General features: G+C 49.1%; 1 protein-coding gene across 2 annotated transcripts in view; it reads left to right on the forward strand.

The window, feature by feature from the left end:
• Window positions 1-22,520, forward strand: part of GSG1L (GSG1 like) — a 249,325-nt gene that overhangs the window by 140,512 nt on the left and 86,293 nt on the right. For both annotated transcript variants that reach the window (XM_037814946.1, XM_037814945.1), the window contains exon 3: window positions 14,958-15,110. In XM_037814946.1, coding sequence (XP_037670874.1) covers window positions 14,958-15,110 — 153 coding nt within the window. The remainder of the gene's footprint in view (window positions 1-14,957; window positions 15,111-22,520) is intronic.

Here is a 22,520-nt window from a genome sequence, read left to right on the forward strand (position 1 = left end):
AGTGGTGTTTTTAAAACATTTGAATTCTTTGCTGATGTTTCAAAATGGGGAGATTTTGCATAAACATCAGGGTTTCTGGCTTCTTTGGAAAAGCCCAGGTTGCACATTCTCACTGGTCGGTGGAGCTGAGCGCAGCCTTTTCCCTGGACCCTGGAGGGGGGCGCTGCAGACTCTGCAGATCCCGCCACCTCCCATGTCCTTCCTGACGTGGAAACAAGGAGTCAGTTCCCACTTATTATTGTGCTTGTGCCTTCACTTAAACAGGAAAGAATGAGATTTTTTGGGCCCATGTTTCTGTCAAAGGTGGCGAAAGCATGTGCAAAGGCCCTGAGGTGGAAATGAGTTTTGTATGTTTGTGGAATGGAGGAAAGGAGAGAAGGGTGGAGAGGTGGACAGGGGCCAGACCATCTAGGGACCTGGAAGGAGCCTGGGTTTTATTTTGAGTGTCTTGGGAAACCACTGGAGCATCAGAGAACTTTAAGGAGGGGACATTTGATTCATGTTCTAGAGAGATCCCTTTGGCTACTGAATGGTGACAAGTGCTCTGGAGAAAAATAAAAGAGGGAAGGGGGCTTGGGGTTAGTGGGGAGGGAGTGTTGGCAATTTTAAATAATTGGATCAGGGAAGACATCACCTCACTGAGAAAGGAGGTGAGGGATAGCTGGAAGAGCTTTGCAGATAGAGGAAACAGAAAGTGCAAAGGCCCTGGGGCAGGACTGTGACTGTTGCATTGAAAGATGAGCAAGGAGGCTGGTATGACTTGAGAGAAGTGAGAGGGGGAAAGGGATAGGAGCTGAGGTCCGGAGATGAAGGGGGGTTAAAGGTCATTGTACTGGTGGTTGCTGACCCCGACAGGTGAGTGAGTGCTGAGCTGGAATACACACTCAGCATGGCTTCGCCAAGGACCCAAGGAGTCTCTGAGTGACTAGGGCGATACCTTCCAGGATGCACTCTGTCCTCTAAGACCCTGATTCCCGGTCTGCTCTGCAAGAGTTGGACCCCTTGTGGCTCATTCCAATGAGGCCACTCTCCCTCCTCGGTTGTTGAGGGGAGGTCTAAAGCTGCAGCCCCCCAAACCCCCCAAAATGCACTATGAATAGCCTGCATCTATAGCCATTAGCCACGAAGGAGTGGCTGGAAGGAGGTCGATGGAGTTGGATGGGAGTGTGATGGTCACTTTAGATAACCGTCCCCACAGGTCATATGTCAGACGAACACGCTCTGGTGTCCACAGAAGGCGAGCCTTCTGCCACTGTCTCCTAGGCCCTTTCAGTGTTGCTCATTGCTGTCTCGGCCTCGGTTTCCACCATTCAGGCTACTGCTTTCTTCCAGGCTCTCCATGGTCGGGTTGACCCCCTTTTGCGACTGCATGGCAGCCAGCATGGACATTTGGACACCCAGCTCTGACTTGGCCGCTCCATGGGTGGAAGGTCCCCCGAGGCTCCCCGCTGCCCTTAGGTCAAAGCCGGCCTCCTCTCCCGGGTCTCCAAGCCCTTTATAATCTGATCTCTGTCCAGCTACCTCTACCCCCTAACTTCGGCTCCCTTGTTCTGGCTCGCCTTTCCTGAACCTCTTTCTTGTCCTTCAAGACACATCAGAGTAGCACCCCAGAAACCCGGCGGTCTCCCCAGCATGGGCTGGGCTGGTTCCCTCTTGGTTCCTCCAGTCCCGGCTTACCCTGGCTCCCCGATGGGTCATCAGTGCTTTGCCAGTCTGTCTCCTTGTCTGTGCGGTTCATGCCAAAAGGTGCCTTTCACCGCCGTGTCCTGGGGCCCCAGTATAGCCCCTGACACCAAGCAGCAATAACGAAGTGAAAGTTTATACTTAACCAGAGCCCACTGTGAGCATCCTGGTCCCTGTTACCATATAGGCCATTGAATTCCCGCTACAACCCTTGAGGTGGGTATTGCTATCTGTCCCAGTTTGCTAATGCTGCTGTTATGCAAAATACCAGAAATGGATTGGCTTCTATAAAGGGGGTTGATTTGGTTACAAAGTTACAGTCTTAAGGCCATAAAGTGTCCATGCTAAGGCATCAATAATAGGGTACCTTCACTAGAGGATGGCCATTGGTGTCCGGAAAACCTCTGTTAACTGGGAAGGCACGTGGCTGGCATCTGCTTACTCCATTTCAAAATGGCTTTCTCCAAAATGTCAGTGTCAGCTTTCAACAGCCATCTTTAAAATGTCTCTCTAAGCTACAGCAATGAGCTCCTTCTGTCTGAGCTCTTATAGGGCTCAGGTAAACTAATCAAGACCCATGCTGCATGGGCAGGGCCACACCTCCATGGAAATAATCTAATCAAAGGTATTACCCACAGTTGGGTGGGTCACATCTCCATGGGAACAACCTAATCCAAAGATTCCAACCTAATCAACACTAACACATCTGCCCCCACAAGATTGCATTAAAGAACATGGCATTTTGGGGGACATAATACATCCAAACTGACACACTATCATTCCATTGTACAGACAAGGAAACTGAGGCCCAGCTAGGTTTAAATAACTTGCTCCAAATCACGCAGCTGGTAAGTGGAGGAGGTGCAGTTTGAGTCCAGGCAGTGTGGCCTTGGAGCCTTGCTCTGGCTGCCCCATACTCCTGCCCCCTCCCCGCTGTAAGTGAATGAATGAATGAGTCTCTAGGACCAGCTGACCCCCACCTCTCCCTCGTCTGCTCTAACGCCTGAGACCCCCCCCCTCACCCTGAGGTCTTCACATTCTCATCATCAGTTCCCATGGGGTCTGTGTCTCCGACCCCACCCTACCCTCCATCCCCAGCCCCGGAAGTCAGATTCTTCTTGGCGACACCCTTTCTGAACAGTCAGCCTCCCTCCCGTGAAATGTCACCAGAAGAACTGGCATTGCCAAAGCCTTTTCTTTTCTCATCTCTCAGTCCTCGTCCTTGACCTTTCAGTGGCATTCATGACAGCCACTCACTCCTCCTCGAAGCAGCTTCTTCCTTAGCCTTTTTGCTGCCGAAGGAGTCTGGCCCGTCTCCTCAGTTTCCTCGTGGCTTGTTTCATGTCTTCATTCATTCATTTTACACATATTTACTGAGCACCTTCTGGGCCTGAGCCAAGCATTGTCCTAGAAGACAGCATGAAACGAAACAGACGAAATCCCTGCCCAAGTAGAGCTCTTGTTGGAAAGGAGACAGACCAGACATCGGTGGACAAATAAATAATACAATTCCAAATAATAATAAGGGCAGGGAAAAAATAAAATAGGGTGAAGGATAGATCGTGTATTGGGCATGGAGGGGATGGGGCATCTGAGCTCTGAAGCAGGCAGCCAAGCAAAATGCTGGGGGAAGAGCAGTCCTGGTTAGAGAGTGCAGTAAGTGCAAAGGCCCTGGGGTAGCTTTGGTGGAACAGAACAGCCAGTATGGCTGGAGTGTGGAGGTTGAGGGGATGTCAAAGGGTAGGTAGGCAGTAGCCTGACAATCTGCTGGGACCTCGAAAACCGAGGTGGGGAGTTGGAGTTTATTTCAAGTGCAATGAAAAGTTGCTAGAAGGATGCAGCAGGGAGAGACCAAATGTATTTACATTCGTAAAAAACACCTCTTTCTCAGCATATGACCCTGCATCAGAATGACCTGGAGCATTTGCTTGAAATGCAGATTCCAGCCCCTTTCCACACCTGCATCATCAGATTCCTCAGAGGGCAGACTGGGAATCTGCATTTTAGCAAGCTCTTACAAATTTGAGAACCATTGCTTTAGGTGGACACTCTTAACTGGGACATGGCTAAGAGGTCAGTGGGCAGAATTTAGGGGATCCAAGAACTTGGGTGGCAAAACAGCATCTCACTGGCTTTATCATATCCAGGTAGAGGTGCAAACCTCAGTGGGAGAGGCCCCTCCTGGGACTTGGTCACCCATAGAAATCATAGACTTTTCATATCGCATTCCAGGGTTTGCAGATACCTTGAAATCTCATCTCCCTTCTCACTACTTCAAAGTTACAGTGGTTATTAGATTTGCACTAGATCCTGTTATTTAATACACTAGTAAAGAAGCATGTATATTAATATTATACAAATGATTTTAAAAGTGTTTTGATGACCATATTTCAATATAATTGGTTTCCTTTTGCTTTCCTATGTGTATTTGTTCTCTGCACTTAAAAATATTATTTGGGGTAGGGGTCTGTCGGCTTTACCAGATGCCAAAGGTGTCCATAGCCCAGGAAAGGTGCAGAACCCCTGCAAAGAGCTGGAGGGGAAAGAGGCTCTGCCAGACCCGGGGCCACTCCTGGCAGCTCTGTCCAATGCTGGGTGACTTTGGACAAGTCACTGTCCTACTCTGTGCCTCAGTGCCCTCACCTGTCAGGAGCCTGCAGCCCCCACCTTGTGTACTTGTTGGAAGGAACCAGCCGGGCCTCCAGCAGGCATCTGACAGGCTCTGCCACTTCCTTACTGCGATCCGGTGCTGGGCACTTGCCCTCTCTGTATCTCAGACTCCTCTCAAGGGTTCAGCACGGTGGACGGCACTCCTTGGGTGCTGTTTGCTGTTACTGGGTGTGTGTCTCACCCCTCAGGTTAGATTTGGGGTTCCTGGGGGGCTGGATTTCAGTCCTGTTCCCCTCTATGTCCCGCATGGTACCTGACACAGACCCTGGCTTTGGGAAATTTGGCTGGTGCAGTGACTATGAGTTCTCAGGTCAGGATGGGGGGAGGCTGCTTAGAATACCATCAGGGCTGCAGGGACCCCAGGATTCAGCGATGGGGCTGGGGTTGGCAAGGAGGCAGAAGGCAGGGCTAGAGCTTGCCTAGGCTTGGATACCTGGGCAAGGGCTGAGTCTGCCTCACCCAGTTGGACAGGATCTTCGTACCACCCACCCAGCTTGGCTCTATCACTCGAGGTTTCTTTCACTCCCTTCTTTCCAAGCCTCTAGTTTCTCATCTGTTAAATGGGGCCTCTAGCATATATTGAGGGGTATCCTGAGCTAAGCCTGGCTGTCTCATTTAACTCTCACATCTGCCCTCAGAGATGGAAGAGGAAACCAAAGCTCAGAGAGGTAAGGCAATTTCCCCAAGGTCACACAGCACTTTACTAGCAGAGCTGGAGTTGTCCTGCAGGTGTTCTGGCTCCCTAGGCCATGCCTGGAGCTGCTGGGGTACCCCACCACCTCAGTGCTTTTCCTGTTTTCCCCTCCATGGAGACCAGCCTCACTTGATGTTCCCAGAACGGTTTTCAGGGGCACTGCTCTTCCTGCCAGGCAGCAGGTGGTGGCTGGAGTGGAAACCAGCAGGTGTCCGGGAGGCCTTCAGATACAGTGCCTGCAGCCAGCTTCCTCGCTGAGCCCTGCTCACCCCTGTTCTCCCCGGCTGCACAGCACCTGGCTTTTTCTTCCGTCCCCAGGCTTCCAGACAGTTCTCACTGTGAAGGGTCCTGTCTGCCCTTTGGGATGATTCCCTGGGCTGTAGCCCTCAGCCTCAGTGGCAGGAAACGATAGGGAAGGGTGGGGACTGTGGCAAACCAAAGCTCACATGCCCCACTGAAAGGAGCAGCTGCTACTTGGCTCCAGCCCATCGTCTTCAGATGGAAATGTGGCCCTGTCAAGGTAGATTTTCAAAAATACCTGGATTTTCATGTGATTTCCCCATATTTAAATGTTAGCATCTAATTTAAAAAAATTTTTTTAAATACCGTGTGTGCTAAGAGAGAAGGAAGGAGGGAGACAGAGAACAAAACAAACCAAAAACAAAACAAAATGAAACAAAAATTAAAAACGTGTCTTTAGGCCAGTTTGCAACTTCTGACTTACCTTATCTGATTTCATTTGCTGGCACAGCAAACCCATTTTAGATGTGGGACAACAGAGGCCTGGAGAGACGAAGCACCTTGCCCAAGAGGGCAGGGAGAGAGGGTTTGGGACCAGAACTCAGCCTTGACTTTCCAAGTTCTTCTGGCTACCAGTCTCCAGCCCAGGCCTCCTGCCACCTTTGCTTGTCTGAGTGGGCCGTGCTTAGCTTCCAGGCTGGCTCTGGATCCTGAAGGGAGAGAAGAATCGCTGACATCCAGTGCCAAAGGCCAGGTTCACTGTGACCACCTCCAATGCTCAGTGACTGTCCCTGGATTCTGGCAGAGCCGTTTCTAAAGGGCATTCCTGCCAGCGATGCTTCTAAACTGACAGGGACGGAGCCTTGTGGAACTCTGGGGGCAATAAGGCAGGTCAAATTCTGTTCCAATGATAAACTAGTTTTGCCTGTTGGGAGCACAGAGGAGAGGGGCTCATGGCTCTGGGCCCAGCTTGTTGGCTTGATGGTACCCAACATCCACCGAGGACCCACCGTGTGCCAGGAACTAGACCGGGGGTTTTGCAGCAACCGTCTCGTTTAACTGGCCCAGAAAACATGTGGGAATGGTAGTGTTGACTCCATTTCATAGATGAAGAGACTGAGGCTCCCAGAGGTTAGGTAAGGGCCCAAGGTCAAATCCGGTCCTGTTTGACCTACAGCGCAGGCTCTTTCCACCCCATGGAAGGGGCAGAGAGGCTCTGTTCTCTGCTAAGGTCTGTTTTAGGGACACAGTGGGGGCTAGTTTGCCAGAAGCTTCTTGGAGGAGGTGATCTTGAGTGAAGAAAGGCATTGTATTAGTTTTGTATTGCTGCTCTAACACCACCAACTTAAGTAAGTGGCTTAAAAGAACACACGTTTATTATCTTACATTCTGGAAATCAGAAATCTGAAATGAGTCTTATGGGACTAATATCAAGGTGTCAGAAGGGCTGTGTTCCTTCTGGAGCCTCCAGGGAAGAATCATTCCCTTGCCTTTACCAGCTTCTGGAGGCTGCCTGCAGCCCTTGGCTTGTGGCCCCTTTCTCCATCTTCAAAGGCAGCAGCGTTGCATCTTCCAATCGCTCTCTGATTCTGACCCTCCTGCTTCCCTCTTTGCCTTATAAAGAGTCTTGGTGATTGTGTTGGAGGAATCCAGTTAATCCAGGATCATCTCCCCATCTCAGGATTTTAACTCAGTCACAGCAGCAAAGTCCCTTTTGCCATATAAGGTAACAAATTCACAGGTTCTGGGGGTTAGGATGGGGACATCTTTGATGGGGGTGGGGGGAGCATTATTCAGCCTCTGAGGGGTAAGGTCGTGCCTGGAAGCTGGGGAGGGCCTGGGATGATCTGTGAGCCACAGCACATCCGTATGGCTGGCACTGAGGGTGGGCAGAACTGCTTGGGACCTGCTTGTCTGGGGCATCGAATGCCACACGAAGACACTTGAACTCTTATTGTCTAGACCAGCACTCCTCACACTTGAACATGCACCAGAATCACCCCGCTTTGAATAGTGAGATTCTTGAAAAGGGAGAACCCCTGAGATGGTTGGGGAGCACCTGAGATGATTACACAGCCAATGGTCACATCCAGGCTCTGTGTTTCCGAAGTAGAACATTGGCTGGCATTTGAACTCCTCCCATCTTCCATTACTGAGTGAATCCACTAGAACAGTTGCTGAGGGTCCCTATGGTGATCTCAGTCAAAGCTTGAAGGGTTTTCTGACTCATCAAAGAATATTCCCAGGGCTGTGACTGTGGGAAACTCAGTTACACTCTCCAGGCTTTGTGAAAAGGCCATGGGGCTGGGGGTGGACAAGGCGACTCTCAGGAATAGCTTTTGGCTCTTGTGCTCGGCCAGTCTGGGCACATTTTGAGAGCCGAGTGCCTTTGAAAGTGGACACTGTTGGGTGTGAGGTGGCGTGGTGTTTGCTAGAAGCCTGGTCCCTAAGCAGGGTGGACAACTGAGCATTTGCTAGATGTTTCACCCATGCAGATGTCAGGACACACCGAACAGGGTTTGGAAATGCTTCCTCGCTGCAGAATGTCAAGGATAGTAACGACTTCAGACTTCGTCGTGTATGGGGGCTGTAAACGCAAATGCTCACAAGGCCCCGGTGGGATCCGTTAAGGAGTGAAGGGGGCTGGGTGGGTCTGTGCTGGCCAGGGAGTGGGTGCCCTGTTTGGGGGTGCAGCCCCAGCACAGCCCCGTGGCTGCAATCACATGGGGATGCAGGTCCGGGATTGCTGCAAAAGAATCCAGAAATCGGGATTTTTATGTAGTGTCTCCTATTTTTAACTGTTGATAATGAATTCAGATATTAAGAAAATACTGAGTGGGCCAAACAAGACATTTCTGCAGGCTGGATTCAGCCTGTGGGTAACTTGTTTAACAATCCACTCGTTTTACTGAGACAGAAACTGAGGCCCACGGCAGCAGTGGGTCCTTCCCAAGGTTCTGCAGCACAAGACCCAAACTCAGGACCACTGGCATGTGGTGTAGCAGCTCCCTCTTCGAACTAGCCCCTTCCCCATCCCCAAAACCTCAATTCCTGTGCCTCTGACAGATTCAACGCACTCCGCCTTCATCAGCATAAAACAGCTGTGGGGGCAGGCAGTGTTGTTGGAAGCGCCCGCTTCTCGTCTAGACTCTGCCCCCAGCCCGCTCTGTGACGTGGCCGAGTCCTTCTCCTTTCTGGCCTGAGCTTTCTCCCCTGCAAAATAAGGGCTGGGGACTCAGAGACCCCCAAAGCCCCTCCCTAAAGTTCTTCGAGGCCTCGCGCATTCTCCAGGCCCCCAAGCATCTCTGCCTCTGAGCTGCCAGTGTTGACATTTCACAAACAGCAGCTGTCACCGAGTTGCTTCCAGCCCCACAGGTCCCGGCCCACGTCGTTTACATGATTTAGCATGCTCGGTGTGGAGGCGTGGCACAGCCAGCGGCCGTGACTTATTGATTTGACATATTAAACTGATGGATTTTTGGGGGAAAAAATTGTTTGCTCTCAAAATGGTGTTGTTTCTTAGGATTTCTTATGGCTTGGCGACAATTCTCTGTTCCCCATGAGTTCTGTTTGTCCACTGGCTGATGTGTACTTGTTCTAGGCTTCCCAGTCCTCCTTGGCTACATCATATTAGGAAAAACAACAACAATAATAGTAACAGCTAACACTTAACTGGCACTTTACTCCTCCATTAAGTTATTTAACCCTCATGACAGCCCATGAGATGGGTAATATTTCTTCCCATTTTATAGGCAAGAAAACTGAGGTTCAATGGGAATATAGCACTTGCCCAAAGTTTTGTGGCTGGTAACTGGCAGAATCTATACCCTCCACCCCTATGCCTCACCGCCTCTTATAATTATTATAATTGCTAATAATTATACTTATTACTAATTAGTGGTAATACTTAACTGTTTTGAGCACTTTCCATGTGCCAGGCTTATGTGATTTTTAGATGTAACCTCATTTAATGCTCACAAGCCTATTACGCACATTTTTCCAAGGAGGAAACTGAGGGACAGAGGGCTTAAGTCCCCCACCCAAGGCCACACAGCTAAGACACGCTTTGGGCCCATAGTTTCCCACTCAGTCCAGGAGCTGGCCCAGGAAACCATCTTAGCAAGGAAGGGACTGGGCAAAAGGGAAACTGTTCTTGCAAAGTCATCAATTTCATCCATCGAGGGTCAGAGTTGGCGTCACGAAGCTGTTTTTTAAAAAGGTGAAAAAAGTGCAACTAACAGGATTAGCTTCCACCCCGCAGACCCACACCTGATGAGAAATCATTTCATTTCTTTTGCCCTGGGAGGTCACCAATTCTCTGCTGCAAATCGAGCCATTAGCGGCAAGTTTCGGAGACTTGAAACACTCATCTCCTTTGTTGCTGAGCCTTTCCCTAGCAGTAGCCAGAGACCACCGGCCACCTGCCCTTTCTGCTCGCTGCACGCGTGCGCATTCCACTTTGTTGATGATAACAGTGAGCCTTCAGTGTGCAGCAATTACCATTTCAATTACTCCCATACCACTTTCACCAGACCCCAATATACAGTCTCCCACCATTGACTCAAATTTTCCTTAAGTTAATCCACTTTTTTATCCGTGTAAAAGGGGCTCTAGAGAATTGGTTCTTGTATTTTCACGTGCATCAGCATCTCCGAGAATGGAGAATCGAGCCCCCAGTTGGGTGATGCAATTGGGAGGAGGCAGTCCCGGGGCACAGGGTAGGGCAGAGAAGGGAGGAGAGTGGATGCCGGGGTGGGAGGGTGGGATGGGAAGGACGGAGGGATGGGGGGCGTGGTGGTGGTGGACAGTTACCATCACAGAGGGTGCCTGTCCACGTGTTATTCAAAGCCAGCCAGGAACTGCTGGGGATTCTGAGCCCTCTTTGCTTTAAAAAAAAAAGTCACAAGTGTTAGAAAGGTGTTAAGGACAGTAAGCACCAAGCGGAGCCTCTTTTGATTGAGATAACAGGAATTAAAAAATAATTGAAAAGCAAATAGCTTTTTCACTCTTTGATTCAGACAATTTAACGTGATGGCTCAACACCTCTAAAACCACCACTCTCCCCCATTGGGCAACACAAATTTGTAGATCGTACCCTTTGCATTACCCAGCTCAGGTAATACACACGGAAGCACTGGTGGAGGGCTGCTGCTGGGGTGGGAAGGAGAGGGTTTTAATGCTCTAGTATTTGTCTGGCCTGCCCCATAGGTGGGTGGAGTGGGCCCTGGGGCCCAGAACGAGCTTCCAGGTAAAAAGCTGCAGGTGCTGGCAGGTGGAGGTGTGCACGGAAGCGCTGAGGGCCAGGGGGGCATGGGGCAGCCACCGAGTGCTGCACCTTCACTGCCCCCCTGCCCGTCTCCTCTCTCCTGGATTCCACCTTCCGCCCTCTTCTCTTTTGCCCACATGCTTTCCAGAGTCCCTCCCTCCTCCTCTCCCATGCCTTTAGCTGCTATCTTTTGCCAATAACAGCAAATATTTAAGGGGTGCCTACTTCTCGCCAGGGCCCCTGAATCTCTATGTGAGCTCCGCTGCCTCCTGGACACTCCTGCATGATGACTTGCAGCTAATGCCAACTCTGTCTTCCCAGAAGTGGCCTCGTTGTCCTCCTGCCATAGCGTCTTCCCATTCTCGGTGGAGGACGTCGCTGTCTGCCCAGTTGTCCAAGCCACAGACGTGGCACCATGCTGGGCTATCCCTGTCCTCCACCCTCACAGGTCAGCAGCCCACTGAGTCCAGCCCTCAGATGTCAAGTTTGCTCACTTGTGCTCACCTCCTTCATTGCCCCAGTGCCAGCCACCATCTTCTCCCCTGTAGAGTGTGGCAAAAGCCCCCACCAGGCCTTCTCATCTATACTTCCTTTCTTTTCAGTCCCTTCTTGGCTTTCCTGCTAGAATGATCCTCCAGAACCCCCAAAATCATGTCCTTCCATTGCTAAGACCCTTCAATGCATCCTTACTTGCCTCTCTAACATGGGTCAAGTCCAGCATCTTCAGCCTGGCTTCCAAGAACCCTCAAGACCCATCTTCTCCACTCTATGGCCTCCTTCCCCATCGCACCCTGTGGTCAGTTGGGCTCAGGATTGCTGAGAACCAAAGGACCCACCTCTTCCACTCATTGGCCATCCTCTTCTAGGAATCCCAGACCAGGAATTGCTTGGGATGCTGGAGAGCATCTAGCATGAGGGTGTTGGCCAGGGAACCCTATGTCCCCACACCCAGACAGGCCACTGTGGCCAGCCCAAGAGCAGAGGAGTGACATGAGCTCAAAGTGGCCACACTATCCTGCCAGCTTACTACCTCTTGGGAGAGTCTCTGGGGGCAGAGAGGCCTGGGTTTGAATCCAGCCTATATCTATACCCAGCTGTGTAGACCGGCTGCTTCATCTCACTGAACCTGAGTTTTCTCACCGGTAAGGGGTTGTTATGAGAGTCTGGGACCAATGCATGTGAATTCTTGTATCTGAGGTCAGATCCCCTAGAAGCAGACCCTGAGATGAGGATTCATGTGCAAGTTGTTCATAAAGGAAATGGGGCCAGTGGAGACCGGAAAGGGAATTGGGGAATGAGGGGGGAGGCAAGTAAGGGTCAAATCTAGGAAGGGGAGCTTTAGACTGAGCCATCTCAGTGTGAATTACTCCCAGATTTGTCCCAGCAGAGGCTAAGGGCAGGGCCCTACTGGGTAGCCATTGGTTGACAACAGCACAGAGAGGCAAATGTGATTTCCCAGGCACTTTCTGAATGAAGATGAGTACGGGGTGCTCCAGCTGCCCAAGAGCAATCTTCCAAAGGCAGAAACACTGCAAGAGCCAACACTGTCCATGGGAAACACTGAACAGTTGGCCCTTCTTGTAATAATTATTATTATTATGAACATAACAAGAAGCATTACTATTATTGACTTCCTTTGCTTGGGTGGGCTGAGGGTTTCAGGCAGATGATCCTGAGCCCAGTGGGAAGACAAGGAAATCAATCTAGTGGGAATAAGAAGAACCCAGAACATCCCACGCCCTCCCCAAAGCCCCATCTAATCTTCCATCTGGTCTGAAAGAGCAGAGCTGAGCCCTGCTATGTGGGAAGGTGGGAGGGATGGAGGCCTGGCCCTGGGAGAGTGGGGGTGGGTACAGAAGAGGCAGCTGGATCAGCAACCTGTGCCATGAGGTAGGGGTAGGAGGTTGTGGTCTCTGGAGAGGCAGTGAAGAGGGGCCACAGCAGTCCAAGGTGAAGCTTGCTGGTAGGGCCACAGGGTGTTGGGGAGCTTAAGGGGCATTGTCCTCCAGGCTCAGCCAGGCCAGCCCACCCTTCTGGTGCTGGCTCAGCTCACCCTGCCTTTCCTGCTCTCCTCCCTGCTGTCAGGTGGGCCTTAGGCCCAGCGAAGGGCCTTGGAGGCTGTGGGTGTATGGTGCCAGGGGGTGTTTTAACAACATTGAGGCCACCAAGAGTACATTATTCTCATACAGAAATCCAAAGGATTGCCCAAGAGAGGTGATGTTTTTGTAGCCAAAAAAATTATTCAAAGCTCTAAAAGCCCTGTCATGCTGGGAATGATAGTGGAAGTTTCAGAATCTGGATTCTCCATCAGGGAGCAGATATGGACTTGGAATTTGCTGCTTTTTTGTTTGCTTCATTCAATAGATTGTATTGAGTGCTATTTATTCAATAGTGTTTACTTAATGTCCCAGGACATTTCAGGTAGAAAGAAGGAAAGGACAAGTTTGAAAACTTCAGAGAATGGAAAAGCTGAAGATCAGGGCTGTTGGTTGCAAGTGATAGAAATTCTGCCTCAAATTGGCTTGGGCAACAAGGAGACATTAATTGGTTCATGTGATTGAAAGAAAAAGGGATGGGCTTCAGGCATGGCTTGATCTGGGAGCTCAAACAATGTCATCAGGACACAATCTTCCTCCATCTCTCAGCTCTGCCTTCCCTGGCATTGGCTTTACTCTCAGGAAGGCCTTTGCCACCTGGTGACTCAACCAGCTCCATCTTTACATCCTCCCAGCCTCAAACCCAGTGGAAGAAAGAGAATCTCTTTCCCAGTGGTTCCAGAAAAAAGTTCTGTGACGGACTCTCCTTGAACTGACTTGGTTCATGTGTCCTTCCCTGATTGGCCAGGCCTGGTACATAGTCACACTCCACTTGGTTAGTGTGGCTGGAAGGTGGGTCACGTGAACTTGTCCCTGGTTCCATCTTCTATCCTCCATCCTTTTTCTCAGAAATCTTATCTGCTCCCACAATTTTGTTTCTCTCTCTTGACCTTGTCTCTAGCCTAGACCTCACTCCGGAGACTTTGAGCTCCATTTCCAGTCACCATTGGATAAATCCCACCACGTATCTCCCATACAATAGTAATAATGTCTATAATAATAGCCGAAGTGAATTGGGCTCTCACTCTACGCTAGGCACAAGCTCTTTACACTGCTGTATACTTGAACCTCACAGCACAATACTGAGACCAGTGTTATTATCCTCATTTTATAGATGAAGAAACACAGGCTCAAAGAGGTCCATTCCTGAACCAATGACAGGAATGGGGCAAGGGAGGGGCATGGAGCTCTGATTGCCAGATCTGAGTAGTGTGCCCAACATGGAGCTGGGATGTGGGTCAGCCCCAGTGGAACTACATAGACCAAGAGAGGACAGGGGCTTTCCAAAGAAAGAGCACAGAGAAGAAGCGGGGAATGATGTTGAGTAGGGAAAACAATGATACTAGGTTGCAAATGACCAATTCAGGAGGAAAAGATGCTGAGCTGTCTCATGGAATACAGAGAAAGGCTGCACAGCCCAAATTCTGGAGGACAGGGGAGACAGTGGCCTTCAGGAACAACTGCAACCAGGCGTTCATATTGTCATACTGCTCTCTTATTTGAGCTTCCCCCTCCCTGTCTGCTTCAGTGGTTCCAAGATGAGATTCCTGGAGAAGGGCTTTGATTGGCCAATTCCAGGTCAGATGATCATATCGAATTGCCTTTGTGTGTCAGGATCACATCAGAACATTTCTCCAGGGAGAAATGCAAGGTTGAAACAGTGGGAATAGCAGAGTTGGTTTCTAGAAAAAAGTGGGGTAAGGTACAGGCAGGTAATAATCTAGGTGTCCCCTGAGGGCAAAAATGATGTGTGTATGAAATGCGATGCTTCTAGCTGCAGATAACATAGAGACTGACACAAGCCAGCTTACCAGTAGGGAAATTTATCTCCTATAAGGGAGGTCTAGAGATGCTTCAGGACCCAGTGAAGTCATCCTTGCATCACTCTACTAGGCCACTACCCTGTCAGTGTCACCCTGAGGCTGGTGTCTTCCAAAGCCATCAGATGGCTACAGACAGCAGTCACCTATCAGATGAGGAGAAAAGAAGGCCTCTCATCCAGCCGCAGGATAAAAGTCTTCCCCACCCCAAATCTGAATGGTCTGCTTATTGGTCACGTGACTCCCTGGACTAATAATAATTGTCAGCCAGAGAAGGTCATGCTCTGATTGGCTTAGGCTTGGGCTCCTGAGCCAGTCACTGGTGAGGAGATTACCACGACTGCCTTAGGCCAATCAGGACCCACCCTTAGAACTGAGGTTTATCCTGAAACAATTTGTTGCCATGGTGGGCGTGGGATGGGATGGTCACAGGGAGAGTCCCCACCTACCATCTCTCTTCTCATGGCCTTTCTGCCTGTGTCTCACAGGGGTTCTGTGGCTGTCGGTGGTCTCTGAGGTGCTCTACATCCTCCTGCTGGTGGTTGGCTTCAGCCTCATGTGTCTCGAGCTCTTCCACTCCAGCAATGTCATCGACGGGCTCAAGCTCAACGCCTTTGCGGCCGTCTTCACGGTGCTCTCGGGTAAGGCCGTGGGTCTCGGGACAGCAGGCAAAGGCCTGGGCAGCCAGGAACGCCATAACCCCATGCTCAGAGCAAGGGAAAAAGCCAGGCACTGGAGCCAACCTTGGGTTGGCAAATTGCTTTTCTGCTCAGAGCCTCCGTTTTACCACGTGCAAAGTGGGGTTTGTTCACTCATTTATTCGCTCATTCAGCAAGTCTTTACCAAGTCTCTGTTGTGTGCCTGGTCTGTGCTCAGCACTGGGTTTATAATAATGAACAGAAACAGACAGTTGGTTGCAGCACTCACAGAGCTTAAGACTTGTGGGGGAGAGAGGTGGGTTAACTGAGAGATGTATTTTGGACATAAAAGCTTAAGGCTTGGCGGTGAGTTGGATTTGTGGCACGAGAGGAGGGAGATAGCTGTGAAGCACTGGACGGACAGTGGTGCCACTTGTAGGGATATAAAAGCAGGAAGAGGAGCCTGTTTGAGATGGCATATATCACACATCTGCTTTACCTGGTTTGCCTTTGAGACGTCTAAGTGGAGACGTTCAGTCGGAAATTGGATGAACAAACAGACCTGGAAGCTCAGAGGCCAGGGGGAGGGGCAGATATCTTGGAGGAAAGGACATGGAGGCGAGGAGTGTGAGGATTTTAGGAAGAATTGGGATGGTCAACAGCATCATATGCCTCAGAGAGGAAGAGACAGAGGAACCCAAGGAAAGGCCATCGGATTAGATGGCCCGGTGCCCAGAGCACAGCGTCAACAGATCCAGGTCACTAGGGGTTAAATGGAGAGTGCACCGGAAGGGAGTAAAGAGAGCTTATAAACTATAATTTCAGGAGGCCTGACAGATAGAGTGGTGACTTGGCTGCGGAAAACATTTGTTCCTAAAAAGCCAAATGCAAATTGAATTTCTATAAATCTAATCCTATTCTTCATGCAATGGAAGAACTCTGTATTTAATGAAACCAAAATGGTGAGCCTTATGGTAAGGGAAATATGCAGTCCTTAACTGAGGAGTGTATATAATATAACAGAGGGATCCCTCAGAGAAAAGAGAAGTGAATTCGGGGAATTATGGCACATATCATAGATCAAAACACACCCGACTCGACATTCCCAGGGAGTGGGGAATTGGGCAGTAATTGAAAGAAAAGAAAAGAAAAATCGAATGTTTTTCATTGCACAGCATCCCTTTTGGCCCCTGCTCACCCCATTCCCAAGTGTTCAGGACTCAGAGGCTGAGTATTCTTTTTTTTTTTTTTTTTTGGTCTTATCTTTGTTTACTCAACTAGTATTCATTGAAGGCCCACCCACTGGGCACCTAGCACTGAACTAGGTTTGGGGGAGTTGAAGGAAAAAAGACCTAGTTCTTGCCCTTAGGAAGCTTACAACCTCGTGGAGAGACAGATGTGTTGAATGATTATAACATCATACGTTTGCTTGGTGGATAACTTGGGGAAGACATTGCAGGCAGAGGAACTGGCACAAAGGACTGGTGTATTCTGGGGGTCTCACGTAGTTCAGCATGGCAGGTAGAGTGGGAGTGTGGGGAGATGGGGCTGCAGGGCTGGATGAGGGCCTTGGTGCCTTGCAAAGGCTGTTGGATTTTGCCATTTGGCGATGTAGGGAGCCATCGAAGAATTCAGAACATGGGGTGACGCAGCAGGTTTGCATTTTGGAATGATGTCACTGGGTTTGGGGTGGAGGATGGGTGAAGTGGAGGTGGGGAGGCCTGCTAGGAGACTGCTGCAGTGGTGGATGAGAGAAACAATGAGGCCCCAACCCAGAGCAGGAGCGGTGGGAATAAGAAGGTTTGAGCAGACGTGCCCACCATTGAGGAGGTAAAATCACCAGTGCTGGGGGCTGCTTAGGAGAGGTGAGTGAGAGAGGACAGTGCAGGCAAAACAGAGTATCTAGGTCAAGGGTTTCCAGTTTAGAGTCCATGCAATTTAAGGAGTCCATGAACCTGAATGGGAGGAAAGTGATCTCTTTATTTCTCTAACTTCTAACTGACATTTAGCATTTCCTTCCAGTATGGGAGGGAACAAACTGTGGTGGGGGCAGCATCTGGGACGTAGTCACCAATAGAAACCCATATTTTCCATATCACACTACAGCTATTGCAGGTATCCTGAAATGTGCTCCTTCAAAAGTACAAAAAGTGCTTCATTACTTAGAGCTTCCAGTGAGTCTTGCTATTTAATGTGCTAATGAAGAAACACTTATAGTCCTGTATCACACATTTGTTTTAATATTTTGCTACCTATATTTCATTATAATCGGTTTCTTCTGTCATGACAAATACCATGCAATGGTTGGCTCACAGTTTCAGAGGCTAGGAAGACTGGCATCTTCCGGGGGTCAGTTGCGCTCTGGCTGGCCAGCTGTCAATCCTTGGGTTCCTTGGCGTTTCCATTGCATAGTGATGTCCTTTCCTTTCTCTTCTGGGTTCCATTGACTTACAGCTTCTCTGGCTCCTCCCCATGGCTTTCTCTCACTATTTCTGAATTTCTTCTCCTTATAAAAGACTCCAGTATTCTGGATTAAAACCCAGTCTCATTTGGTTGGGCCACATCTTAACGAAAAATAACATCTTCAAGGGGTCCTATTTACAATGGGTTCACACCCCTAGGAATTAAGACTAAGAATGTATTTAAATTGGAGGTACATAACCCAAGCCACCACAGTATCCCTATGTATTTTATTTGATGCAGCTAAAAACATGATTCTGAGAAGGGGTCCATAGGTCCAGATGCCAGAGGATCTGCAGCATAAAAGAGTTAAGACTCTCTGATGTGGGCAACCCCTGGGCTGGTTTGGGCTTGGGATCAGATGAGCAGTGTTCTCACCAAGATGCACATGCCAGTTTGAATGTATTATGTCCACCAAAATGCCATTATCTTTGATGTAATCTAGTGTGGGCAGACTTATTAGGGTTGATTAGATTGTAATTCTTTGGTTGTTTCCATGGAGATGTGACCCACCCAACCAGAAGTGATCACTCTGATTGGATAATTTGCATGGAGGCATGGCCCCACCTTGATTAGTTTACTGGAGCACTATATAAGCTCAGACAGAAGGAGCAAACTTGCTGCAGCCAAGAGGGACACTTTGAAGAACACACTGTAGCTGTGTGCTCCTTCAAAAGTATAAAAAGTGCTTCATTACTTATTAGAGTAATGAGACAGACATTTTGAAGATGGCTATTGGAAATGAATGCAGACATTTTGGAGAACACCATTTTGAAACGCAACCGGGGAGCAAGTGGATGTCAGCTACATGCCTTCCCAGCTAATAGAGGTTTTCCTGATGCCAATGGCCTTTCTCCAATGAAGGTTCCCTTTGTTGATGGACACTTTATGGCCTTAAGACCATAACTGTGTAACCAAATAAACCCCCTTTATAAAAGCCAGTCCATTTCTGGTGTTTTGAATTCCGGCAGCATTAGCAAACTAGAACAATGAGGAAGAAGGAAAAGGGCGGTTGGGGTTGACGATGGGTTCCATGTTGGCCAGGTTGGGTATGAAGTGTTGTGGGACATCCAGGATCCTCCATCTGGCCAGTGGCTTCAGCTCTTCTCCTTTGCTTTCTTCTACCAAGCATTGAAGAACCCCCCCAATTACACCAAGCATCCTGCCCTCCCCCCTCAACTTGCTTACTCCAGGCACCAAACAAAAGTTGGTTGTCAGACAAAAGCAGCCAACTGTAGTTCTCCTCCCAACCTCAAAGGGCTTTTCAAAGTTTTCACCCAGTTTTCCTTCTAGTAGGGAGTCCCACTGCTAAAGAATATAAGATTTTTCCGTCATTTCAGTCAAATAACCAATCCATAGCTCAGAGAGGTTAATGGACTTGCCCAAGGTCACCCAGCTGGTAAGTCGTGCTGCCAGGATTAAATCCAGCTCCAGCTGGCTTCAAAGCCCCATGCTCTTTTCAAAGCACCCCTCAGTGGAAGTGGTCAGGAGGGAGAGAGCAGACCTTTAAGTCCTCAGAAAACAGTAACTGAGAACTATGTACCAGCCGGATGATTGTAATCAGAGCAAAGTAGCAAGTGGTGGAGAAAAAGGATTTTGTACCCACACTTGGAAGAAGATAAACATTAGACACAGCAATGTGTCTGACCTGCTTTGCCGGGAAGAAACGGAAAGCTGTGCTGAAGTTTAGGGAGTCTCCTGAGAACAGGGCAGGGGCTGGCGAGGGCCTTGGAGAAGGTGGGTGGGCCTCTTGTTTGCTGGTATGGAAAGGGAGGTGCTGCTTCCTTTCCAGAAGGAGAGGGCTGGTGATGCTGGGGAGAGGTCTCTTGGCTGAGAACTCCTGGGCGGTGGGTTTGGGTTCTGCCATCTCCAGAACCAGCTCACACCAAAGGATCCTCAGGCCAAGGTTGAAGGCTTCAAGAGTAGGGGAAAGCAGGGTTTGGGGCAGGCTCTAGGGGAAGCAGACTGCCACCGCTGATTAATTTTAGTAGTCCCCACTGGCTGGGGTGCTTCTATGAGCCAGAGCTAAGAGGCCACAAGCCTTTATGTCTTTTTAGTCCTCGCACTCCCCTCGAGAAGTGCATCTCCACCCACACCTTATCTCCACCCCACAGATGAGAAACCTGCTGGGGACTTGCATAGCTAGTGTCAGCTGGTGAACCCCAGAGCCTGGCTAAGGTGCTTGAGCAGGACTCAGTGTGGTGAGCTCAGGCTGTCCCTCTTGGTTTGGTTATTCCCCAGTGACCTTGAATAAACCGAGGGACAGAGACTCTTCCTAGGGGCCATCCGGGTCACAGTGAGGCTGGTGCTGAGGGGGTCGGGTCTAGACTCTTTGGGGAAGGGAGAAGCAGTGCCAGGGCCTGGTCAGCAGGGCTGTCTCCCCAGTCCAGCATCCTTGGCAGAAAATGGGTGTTTGGACTGGGACGGGGCGAGGGGGGAGGGCTGTGATTGATAGCCCACTGGCCCAGGGCCAATTTTCCCAGCAGGCACAGCAGAAGCTGTTCTTAGACCCCAGGGTTCTTTTTGGGACCCAAGAAGTGTGAATACATAAGAATAAGCCTAACCTGGATTTTATTCATCTTTATACCACTGCATTCACAAAATGTAATTTTTCATATTTTGCTATGGAGGCAGGGGCCCACGGAAGTTACAGTGTGGCCCTTCTGGACTCTCAGGCCTGACCTAGACAGAGTCCACTTGGGGAGTGGCTCTGACGGCCAGTGTCCCCCATGCCCCCTAAGTTTAACTGAGATGCTGGGGCCGGGGTGGGGTGGGGGAGACAGGTCTCCCTGGGCCACTGTCTTTTTCCCCAGTGACCAAGGTCTTAGATCCCAGAGGGGATGTGAGAGCACGCTGGGAATATTTCACTCCTTCCCCAGTTCCTCCAAAAAATGAGGCCAACCCACTTAGGAGAAAAAAGAAACCCATTTGGAAAATTCCCACATTGTCCAGCTACAGTCAGCATGAGGAGAGCATATGCATTTCTGAGAAATCATCAGTCCCCACGGAGAAGTCAGCAAGGGTCAGTTTTGTTCAACAATAAGAAAAGAAAATTTTGTGATAAAATAAAACAAAACAAATTGCCAAGTGTTCTAGTTTGCTAATGGTGCCAGAATGCAAAACACCAGAGATGGATTGGCTTTTATAAAAGGGGGTTTATTTGGTTACACAGTTACAGTCTTAAGGCCATAAAGTGTCCAAGGCAACACATCAGCAATAGGGTACCTTCACTGGAGGATGGCCAATGGTGTCCGGAAAACCTCTGTTAGCTGGGAAGGCACGTGGCTGGCGTCTGTTCCAAAGTTCTGGTTTCAAAATGGCTTTCTCCCAGGATTTTCCTCTCTCGGCTGAAGCTCCTCTTCAAAATGTCACTCTCAGTTGCTCTTGGGGCATTTGTCCTCTCTCAGCTTCTCCAGAGCAAGAGTCTGCTTTCAGTGGCCGTCTTCAAACTGTCTCTCATCTGCAGCTCCTGTGCTTTCTTCAGTGTCCCTCTTGGCTGTAGCAGCTTGCTTCTTCTGTCTGATGTTATATAGTGCTCCAGTAATTTAATTCAGACCCACCCTGAATGGGTGAGCCAACACCTCTGTGGAAATTATCCAGAGTCATCACCCACAGTTGGGTGGGGCACATCTCCATGGAAACACTCAAAGAATTACAATCTAATTAACACTGATACATCTGCCCACATAAGATTACATCAAAGATAATGGCGTTTGGGGGGACATAATACATTCAAACTGGCACAGCAAGGAAAGAGTTACTGTGGAATCTGGGTTCTAGGAGCAATTTTTTTTTTTTTAGTTCTTTTTTTTTTTTTAATTCAGTTTTATTGAAATATATTCACATACCATACAATCATCCGTGGTGTACAATCAACTGTTCACAGAACAATCATGTTGTGCATTCATCACCACAATCTATTTCTGAACATTTTCCTTACATCGGAAAGAATCAGAATAAGAATAAAAATAAAAGTGAAAAAAGAACACCCAAACCATCCCCCCATCCCACCCTATTTTTCATTTAGTTTTTGTTCCCATTTTTCTACTCATCCATCCATACACTAGATAAAGGGAGTGTGATCCACAAGGTTTTCACAATCACACTGTCACCCCTTGTAATCTACATTATTATATAATCATCTTCAGAGGTCCAGACTACTGGGTTGGAGTTTGGTAGTTTCAGCTATTTACTTCTAGCTATTCCAATACATTAAAACCTAAGATGTGTTATCTATATAGTGCATAAGAATGTCCACCAGAGTGACCTCTCGACTCCATTTGAAATCTCTCAGCCACTGAAACTATTTCGTCTCATTTTGCATCCCCCTTTTGGTCAAGAAGATATTCTCAATCCCACGATGCCAGGTCCAGATTCATCCCCAGGGGTCATATCCTGCATTGCCAGGGAGATTTACACCCCTGGGAGTCAGGTCCCATGTAGAAGGGAGGGCAGTGAGTTTACCTGCCGAGGTGACTAAGTTAGAACGAGAGAGAGGGGCCACATCTGAGCAACAAAGAGGTACTCAGGGGGAGACTCTTAGGCACAATTATATGCAAGTTTAGCCTCTCCTTTGCAGTAACAAGCTTCATAAGGGCAAGTCCCATAGTCAAGGGCTCACCACATCAAACCGCCAGTCCCAATGTTTGTGACAACATCAACACCAGTCCAGGTGAGGATGTCCAACACTTCTGCACCTTCCCCCAGCTCCTTGGGGTGGGGGGAGGCTGTAAATATATTTTTTATTCTCTGCCCAAATTACTTTGGGATGTGTCACTATTTCACTCTAACCTATACTAACCTACTGTATCTCACTTCCTTTTCAAAGTTACATGTAATTGTGGTGTTTGAACAAACCTACTGTAGAGTTACACTGTTTAGAAAATATAGATCCTGCACCAAATAGACATCTCTTCCCTTGGTCTCATATGGAAGTTGAAATTTTAAAACACA

Source organism: Choloepus didactylus, chromosome 21 (genome assembly GCF_015220235.1).
Source record: "Choloepus didactylus isolate mChoDid1 chromosome 21, mChoDid1.pri, whole genome shotgun sequence".
In the NCBI taxonomy this organism is placed as follows: Eukaryota; Metazoa; Chordata; class Mammalia; order Pilosa; family Megalonychidae; genus Choloepus; species Choloepus didactylus.